At 43.4% G+C, this 9,073-nt stretch overlaps 1 protein-coding gene across 1 annotated transcript; it reads right to left on the reverse strand.

The window, feature by feature from the left end:
• Positions 1 to 431: 431 nt before the first annotated feature.
• On the reverse strand, positions 432 to 8,985 carry ptcd3 (pentatricopeptide repeat domain 3). Its single transcript, XM_072396234.1, has 23 exons — positions 8,888 to 8,985; positions 8,284 to 8,336; positions 8,004 to 8,043; positions 7,840 to 7,885; positions 7,669 to 7,737; positions 7,076 to 7,180; positions 6,805 to 6,928; positions 6,576 to 6,679; positions 6,307 to 6,471; positions 6,155 to 6,215; positions 5,110 to 5,192; positions 4,654 to 4,798; positions 4,470 to 4,520; positions 4,297 to 4,386; positions 4,143 to 4,171; positions 3,777 to 3,883; positions 3,589 to 3,667; positions 3,019 to 3,109; positions 2,842 to 2,927; positions 2,570 to 2,706; positions 2,418 to 2,459; positions 2,054 to 2,212; positions 432 to 570 (listed from the first exon to the last, which is right to left on the reverse strand). The coding sequence occupies exons 1-23, from the start codon at positions 8,974 to 8,976 to the stop codon at positions 525 to 527; spliced, it is 2,001 nt and encodes a 666-aa protein (XP_072252335.1). The 5' UTR covers positions 8,977 to 8,985; the 3' UTR covers positions 432 to 524.
• Positions 8,986 to 9,073: the final 88 nt, after the last annotated feature.

Genomic DNA, 9,073 nt, shown 5'->3' on the forward strand with positions numbered 1-9,073 from the left:
TGTGAGGAGACGCTGGAGTCCAGCAGGGCATTCCAGACTCCCTGAATATGACACACACGAAGGTTTCTGAGGAAATCGCTTATCAGTAATTTTGAGGAAGTTAGTATGTTATCACAGACAGAAATGTGCATCTGCATCTACCCGCCCGCCCCAGGCCAATGAGCTCATGGTCATGGAGTGTGCAGAAAATGCCATCTGTGACTCTGTGGGTAAATCTCACTGCATGGCTTTCATTAAGAGGATAATCATTGTTTTACTTTCAAAAAAGGTTTTATTACAGCTCGATTCTGGGCTGAACATAAATGTGTTAAAAATAAATTAAATAAAAAATAAAAAGCAGCCTGTAAAGAGACTGATGTGATGACTCACTGAAAGGGGAGGAGCAGCTGCCTCTAGTGGAAACAAAAGACAAAAACACAGTGTCTCTGGGTTTTATTTTTTATTATACAGATAAGGAAGGCAAGCACAGATGATAAGAACTCGTCCACGGATTTGCGTTTGAGCGTCACCCAGCGTGGTGTCATTCAGTCAGAGGGCTCTGCTGCAGCCTCCAGTTCAGACACGACGGCTCTGGATGGGACGCAGATGAGACAGCACGTGTGAGCGGGTCCAATCAAACAAAACCTCACAAATCAAAGAACCACTGTTTCTACACCGAGTCTGAAAGAAAAGAACACTTTGTTTTTTACCATTTTCCACCTCCTACAGATTTTCAGTCATTTTTAAACTTCTGATGCTAAATTCCTCGGTGTGAGGGCGGGACAGGTTTTCTTCTTCACGTGTGCAGATCTGCTGCATCATTAACACCAGGAGAACTTGTCTTCATACCTTCTGGTGATCTCCTGGGATCAGATATCAGTTACCTGCTCTGTATGCAAATAGATCAGCTGAGGACATCACACTGTCGGCTGCTGACATTTCTGCTGAATCACCAAAACATTGTCAGTCACCTTCAGTGTTAGATCTGGTTAGATCACCACGGCAACTTAAGGTGAACACGTAACCTGCTGCGTTTCGGGTGAAACGGTCTGTCCCAGGCAGCAAATTAGTCAGAAACATTTAACTGTCAACAGGCAGAACTAGAAGTTAGAAGTTTAAGAGCGTTGTGCAGCTGAAGATAAATCACTCATTTTGCTTTGCAGTACAACCTGGCAACCCAGGTCCAACACGGCGCCATAAACCAGGTCCTCTGGACACGCTGCAGTTTTCTTCCTAAACAGCAGGTGTCGCTACGATATCACCCAGACGCCACAGAAATAGCTTAAATCTGAATCGGAATCCCTATAAAAATCTATGGTTAAAGAATTGAAACAAAGCTCCATTCTGCTAATCTTATCTATCAGCTGCTATACAAGAAAGTCGGAACCTGACTGATGAAGAATATTGTGGAATTATAGCGGTCGTAAAAAGCCAGATAAGGCGGAGACAAAGCCCCAACTGCGATACCTGGAGTAACACCGTTACAATGTTCTTTATATTGATCGAGTCTGTCCATTTGTAGCATACAACCCACTCCTCATATAAAGACGCCCTTTTTATATGACCTCACACAGAGCTACAGTTCCATATGACACTCCTCTGAGCTATTAAAGCTCTGATTGAAAGAACAGATCAGGAGATCCACGGCGTTCTTACTGTGTTCACAACTGCAGTCGGTGCTGTCCAACTGGGATCCAACAAGCCTGAACACATGGTGGCACCAGGACTGAACAGAACCTGAATAAATGGCTACTTTTTTCCCCCCACTGTTGGCGTCAACTCTTCCAGTCGTAAGAGCAGCTGCTTAGAGGAGCCCAGCTCCTTGGATAAGATTTGAGGAATCCAAATCCTTTTCTAAGGTGCTCCTTACCCTTTTCCCAGTAAAAACATTCTGAAGGATGTTAAAATGCTGAGAGGATTTCATGGCTAATTTATGACTTTAGAGATCATCCTCCACTCACTTCAGCCTTGCATGTCACTGTGCAAGTTTTATAAAAGCCAGTAAGCCGACTCATTTGTTACCAACTCTCCCAGGTGAAGGTGACGTCCTTCAGTGCTCGTGTACACCTCTCACCTCTGCTCCTCAGTCAGCTCAAACTCGGCCAGCGTTTGCTTCGCCAGCCCTGATGTCGCTGGCAGACAGAAGGCTGCGGACAGCTGGACCAGCTCCACGGCTCTCTGGGAGTCGCCACTGCTGTGACACAGTGGCAGGAAGTTTGTCAGCAGCCCCTCACTGGAGAGCAACACAGACAGAAGCACAGAGTTACCATCCTTTATGCCAAAATGAGTCGTATCAAACCGAATGCTGCGATGAGATGAACCAGAATCACATGGATGAACGTTAGCTGACATCTGTTCTGTCTGGGCTGATTGAGAGTGTTTCACTAAAACAACGGATTCTGAGTCCGGTCTGCACAGCTGTTTGGGTGAAGACTTACGAAGGAACTCTGTTTTTGGCTTTGAAGAGCTGCAGCATCTCCCTGCAGAGAAAAGAAAGGCAGAAAGGAGGTGAAATTCTCCCTGAAGATTACTGGAGCCAGAAAACAGCAGAAGTTTGCATAGGAACAGGCTTCCAGCTGTTTTTTCTCACCAGGCCTGTTGGGACTTGTTAGCCCATAGCAGCAGGGTGGTGACGTGTGTCAGGGAGGAGGCGCTCCACTCCTGATTGGGCCTCCCATCGATCACACTCTTTATATCCAGAGCGCAGGCGGCAAAAGACTCCTGAACCTGCAGACACATACAGAAACATACAGAAACATACAGAAACTGCTCAGGCTGATGTTAGCTTCCGGGTCGAAATGCTGCTGAACATCAGTGTGTCTCAGATCGGTGAAGCACTCGTTATTTCACATCATGCCCGACCTCAGGACTGCGTTTCTCTCTGGCCATCAGGCCGAGCAGCTCCTCCACCAGCTCAGACTTGTTATCATGACCCAGAGTCTTGATATCTGGAAAACACAAGAAAAGTTTCCAAAAGTATAAACTCCATCTTTAACAAACGTGGAATCTGTGCCGTTGGAACATCAGGTTGGAACTGACCTTTCCATATAGTGGGCAGCAAGTCCAGGCGGCTGTCTGTGTCCAGGGCCTGCAGCAGGTCCTGCATCCCCTGAGAGTTGGGGTAGTACAACTACAAACACCAGAATTAATGGAAAGCAGGAGGAAGTATAAGTGACTGTCCAATAAAAAAAAAACTCCGAGCACAAAATGGATCTCTTTGTCTCAGACTTCCTTTTTTCTTTTGTTTAACCTCTAAAAGCTGATGCAAAGCAGCCCATCGATGAACGTGAGACTGCTGCTCTATTCTCCACCATCACACGCACGTGTTCGGCAAAGTACACCGAAGGTATAAAGGAGGTTCATCGCTATCAAACATCGCAAGATGAAAATCATCTAAATCCTGTCTAAGTCTGACTGTTTAGGAGCAAAATAAAAAGAAATGAGGGGTGGATCAACACCTGCACAGAACTGTGTTTATTACTGTATTTGCATACAGAAAAAAAACCCAACACAATAGTGAATGAGTCATAAAAATTGAGGATGCAGGGAAACCATAAAAATGCTGCATTTTCTGGTGTGATGGTGTATAACATACAGAGACATACTGACCGAGGGAATGATACGTCTGTACCACTTCAACACCTCATCAATTTGCTCCATCATGCACAACAGGTTAAAGAAGCGGCCGCTGGAGAGAAAAAGGAGGGAGGATGATTTGGTGAGAACAGAACGATTATTGTGCCGACTGAAGAACGATATCAGGAGCTCTTTGTTGGGAATCGGGGGTTCATACTTACTAGTAAATACTCTGTCGGTAGGCGTTTCCCAGCAGCCTCCAGTTCTCTCCAACTTCTACTAGACTGTGCACTTTATAACCCAGCTCCAGATCCTTATGATCCAAACACTTTGAACAAGAACGTGGAGACAGAAACAGGGGCTGTGAAGCCACTCAGAATGTCTGATTGAAAACGGCCATTTAGAGTCCGACTAATGTAGCAACAGGAACTGAATATGAGCGAACAGAGCAAGTGACACTTAAATGGGTTGAATTCATGAGGAAAGATAGCAGGAAACAGGCTGATTGAATTTGATGTTAATGTCTTCATACAAACAGATCTAAAAGTGAGTAAATAGATATCAGAAAACAGGAAATAAGGACTCACTATTCTCATTGCACTGGAGAAGAATACAACTGGAGACAAAGAGAGAGAACACAAGCTTACTTGAACACACTTTGGGAACGGATGTTAGATACCTGTGAGGAGAGCATGTCTAACAAACCCGTATTACTGACTTCATTCCCAAACTGTGACGTACCATCATTAGGGTCCTGGCAGGTGAAGCTGGTTCCTTTCAGCTCCGTAATCACTTCCTCTAAAATGTCGATGTTGCTGGGCCCGGAGGGAGCTGCAGAGCAAAAGGAAACATCCAGCTCACAAACAGCACCAGAGCGAAGTTTGGAAGCACTTTCACCTTCTGCACCAATGTACCTGATTTGAAAAAGACTGCTAGGATGTGGTCATAGGTGGCCAAGCTGGGAGCTGAACACACACAAACTCAAGTCAGCGTGGGGACCGACAAGAAATAAAACAAGTACCAAAGCCAGTGTGGCGTTTGGCACAAATGTTACAGAATTCATTTGGAATGAGAAGATCAGCAGTGTGTGTGAGTTACCAATCCCCAGTGCCCTCATCTCATTCAGAGTGTGTGGAGCTTGTGTTTTAGCCATGTAGCCGCAGCGTCTCAGAGACTTGAGGGTGCTGTTGAAGGTCAGCAGGTTGGGACGAACTTTCTGCTGATTCATCTGGGTCAGCAGCTCCTGCGGACCCAAGAACGAGATGCAGCTGTCAGTATTAACTGGGTGTGTAAACACAGACACGCACACACACACACTCTGGGCTCTGGACTCAGCTCTCACTTCTAAATTCTTGTACTTAAGCAATCGTTCAGTTAAACATTCCTCTCAAAAGGTGAATTGTGGCTACGATAAGATGATATATACAACATATTCAGACCTAAAAACTTTGAGTTGTCATAGTTCTATTCATTTATAGGGGAAAAAAATACCTGACAGAAATGTGAACGTTCTGAATGTCAGTGTCAGAATAAATGAGTGTGAAGGGGCCTTACGGTGATCAGGTCCCATCTCTCATTAAATTTCTCTCGGACTTCTGGAGCTGCTGAGATCAGAGCGTTGAAGGTGTGGACGTCGGCTGGGGACACGAGGTTACAGACATGTCAACAGTCACAATTAATTTGTACGTTTTGCCAAGTGAACTCATGGGTTGTGGTTCATCGTCTTCTTTGCTTGGCTTCCGGAAGAGTTAGATGAAAGGACCTGGATGAATTCGCTAAATGCTACAAACAGAGGGCTCCTTTAGCAAAGGAGACATTGGAGCATCCTCTATAAAAGAAAAAAGATTTGTGGCAGTAACACTGAAATTGACCCTCATTTATTCCCTTTCAGTCACATTAATTAGGATTCATACAGATATCATAAGGATAGGAGGACGTATCTTTCATGACGTGTAAGCAGAAGTTTTAGGGGAGAAATTCTGGCCCCAGAAACAGCCCTGATAGTGAGATGGTCATCCTGAGACCCTCCTGAACCTTACCAAGCTGAACATTTCTGATACTAAATCTAAATCTAAACCTTTCTTTAAGTGTTTTGGTACAGATCGAGGAGGTCATCTTTTGGACCATTCAAAGCCTGTTGGTTGAAAAAAAACTCAGTAGAGAATAATAAGTCAAATCAAATATACTGCAGTCCGTTGCTAATTAAACATAATGAAATGTCCAAACTGGAGAAAATACAAGAAACACAATTAACCAACAGCTAAAGCTGCTGATGTAAAACTGAAAGACATCTTACGATGAACTACACGGAATGAGGCGCCCTTAATGACATCATTCGGCAAATGAAACCTAACTCGGGACCAAAGCACAGAAAATACACATATTTTTCAATCTGTGAAATTTAACTCAGTTTAAATTATCCACACCTGTCATTTTTGTTCTCCTCACCATAAAGAAATTAATCTTGAAATAATCAAAAGCAAAAATGTAAGTTATTGGTTCAAACCACTGTTTCAACTCAAATTGAAGAAATAACAGTTGGATTTGCACACTTCAATGAATGAGCTTGTTCCTCTTCACGGCGTCTCCTTCAACTCACCGGTCAGCCGGTTGTTCAGCATATCGGTGTACATGCTGAATGCCTTTGTGTAGGCTCCATGCTGCGGAGACACAGACATAATCCCTTCACTGTGGATGCACATAAACGACTCTCCCTCCTGACAGACATCTCCGTGCTGAACGTGCTCCTACCTTCACCATCCCTCTGATCAGAGCAGAGTAACACTGCGTGTCTCTCTCTGGCAGCAGGTTAAAGATCCTCTCTGCGTTATTGTTTTCTTTCCAGGTTAACTTCAGGAAGTCGTTAGCCCAGCGCCCCTTCGGCTTCCGTCTCTTCACCTCCTCTGCTCCCTCCTCCTGAACACACCATACAAACAAATCTATATAGAACTAAGAACATGCAAGTTATTCCTTTCTCATCACTTAGCATCAGCCTGAGGTGTGAAGGATGGAAAACTCACTGCGTTCTCCTCCTGTGGCCCCCCTTCCTGGATGGGGTCCCTGTCACAGTAGAAACTGATGAGGTCTAGCAAGTCATGGGTCGTTTCCATGGAAACTGCTGTGCCTGCAAGAGGTGAAACAAGAAAGAAAAGCAGGTGATGTGGTGGATTAACAGTAACATATGTAGGAGAGAGAATGTGTGTGTGTGTGTGTGTGTGTGTGTGTGTGAGAGAGAGAGAGAGTTCTCACCTGCTTGCAGCAGTTGATCGTACATGTCAACAGCTGCTCCAACTTTCCTCAAGCCGATTCGTTCCTTCAGTGCGTCCTCGCTCACCTCCTCCAGAAGCAGTGACAGAGTCTCTGGCATCAGACACTGCACACACCGTAATGCAATTACTTCATTTGGTCTGATCCTGCTGAATTTGATATTCACACCCTCCGTGTGTGTGTGTGTGTGTGTGTGTGTGTGTGTGTGTGTGTGTGTGTGTGTGTGTGTGTGTGTGTGTGTGTGTGTTCTTACTGGTATATGTGGTTCAGCAAAGTCTTTAGTGAAGAATTTTGGATTGTTGTTGACAAAGTATTTGGCTGCAGATCTGCCAGATTCCTGGGAGAGAGTGAACAGCCTCTGCAGGGAGACACACATGTATGTCAATTCCTAACAGTGAATTATTGTTCCCATCATAAACAGCAACACCAAGGAGGGTGCTCTTCAGTTTCAATACGACCAACAGCCATCCGAGGGGGTACACTGATTCATTTCAATTTGACATTTTTTTCCTTTTTACTACTTGACTTAATCTAAATAACATCAGGGTTATAGCCACTAATGAGTGTTACAACCATATTATGAACAAATGTCAATAGGACAACTCATTTTGCAACATATGCTCCCATCAAGATGACAAGCTAATATTTTTACATAAAATTGTAACATATCTCACTTTCAACATTTGATCGGTTGTCTAGGTTCAAATGTGAAGAAGATATTAGGTTATGAGATTTGCAATTCAGTGTATTCTTTTTTTTCTTTTCTTCCTCTAAATTATGATTGTTTTAAGACTAGAAAATAGTAACTGAACCAATGGCACCAATGCATCATTCTTTCTAACATACAAACTCAGTAGAAGTCCTGGGAGACAGGTACGAATCATCCTGGAACTGGTAGGGATGTGCTGTGGGATCCTGGTTGGAAGACGATAAGACTTTTGAGTGACGAGATAAATAGGTGTACGACTTCATAAAAACAGAAGAAACTAAATCTTAGAGGAGTGAGCAAATTCTTACCCTGCTGACAGTCGACGCCAGAGCCTCCAGCACTGCCTCTTTGCTCCTGTTAATTGAGAAACAACATCAATGAAATGCCACGGACCCAGGGATTTCTCACAGGATGAGGCATGCAGTTGCCTGCTCTGGATGACACCTCACATGACAGTTAAATCATCACTTACCATGTTTTCTTTCTGGGGATGACAACAGACTCTGTTGATTCTGAAATAATTGACAAAAAGGGCTTTTTTTTTGCTTTTTTTTAAATATACAAAAATCAACACAATCATACAGTGTGTTATGAAGCTACTTCTTAATAACATGAAGAACTGAGGTCCATCTGAATGAAAACAAATGCTGTCCCCCAATAACCTTTACATGTATTGCTTTGTGGGGCATCAATAATTACAAATTGTAGCGGTAGTCAGCTGATAAGAGGAGGTTATGCCCTTTTTTATTTACCTGTAGTAATTTCTGCAGCTTGTTGTCGCAGAGCTGGAGTCCAACCAAAACTCCTGAAAAGAAACGAGCATTTGTTTGCTAAACTGAGGAACAATCACTGTGACCTGAACCTAAGTTTTAGGTGAACTGCAACTGCATTAAGATGCACTTGGTCTTGTACTTTTTAAGGCATGTGCAAGGGAAAAAACGTCGTTCCATAGTTTGTAGATATTGGACTTAGATTGTGATAAAAACAACATTTGTCGCGTCGTTACTTTGGCATCAACATATTTTGAAAAACCAAAAGAAGTTCCTTTTGCTTGTTATTACTAAAATTTCTGCACAACAATGTACAGCAGAACGGGTGAATGTAAAGAAACGGTGACTGCAAAACCCCAGGAAAAGACAAGGCCGTTTTCTCTTACAGTTTAATAGCTATTTCGCCATATTTTGACAGTATTTCACCCGGTATTATGACGTAAGTAAACGACATGAAGGCATGACCTCCTGTCAGATTATGCTAGCTGTAGCTGTCAGACTTTTGTGGAAACAAATAAATTACACAGATTTAAGCAGTACTGAACAAACTTTTTGCTTAAGACAACAATATGACAACTTGCCGTACCTATTTCCCCACAACTGTTCGAAGTTAAACAGCAGAATTCTTCCGTTTCTCTGCATATAATGCCCTATGTGCTTACCGGGAGCCGCCATATTGTTACAAACTGAAGGCTTCTGGGAGGGATAAACCATGTACTCTAACCGCGGGGGAGATGGAATAATAAGAATTAATTATAAAGAATAAATTACG

Source organism: Leuresthes tenuis, unplaced genomic scaffold (assembly GCF_036924035.1).
Source record: "Leuresthes tenuis unplaced genomic scaffold, fLeuTen1.0.hap1 SCAF_11, whole genome shotgun sequence".
Lineage (NCBI taxonomy): Eukaryota > Metazoa > Chordata > Actinopteri > Atheriniformes > Atherinopsidae > Leuresthes > Leuresthes tenuis.

What these genes read in the sequence shown, in the direction of transcription:
- ptcd3 (XM_072396234.1), bottom strand. Translation starts at nt 8,976, where the DNA reads ATGGCGGCTCCCGGTAAGCACATAGGGCATTATATGCAGAGAAACGGA. An exon ending in AGCTGCAGAAATTACTACAG is followed by an intron (nt 8,044 to 8,283) that starts GTAAATAAAAAA and finishes CAATTATTTCAG; the next exon opens with AATCAACAGAGTCTGTTGTC. An exon ending in AACAAGTCCCAACAGGCCTG is followed by an intron (nt 2,460 to 2,569) that starts GTGAGAAAAAAC and finishes TTTTCTCTGCAG; the next exon opens with GGAGATGCTGCAGCTCTTCA.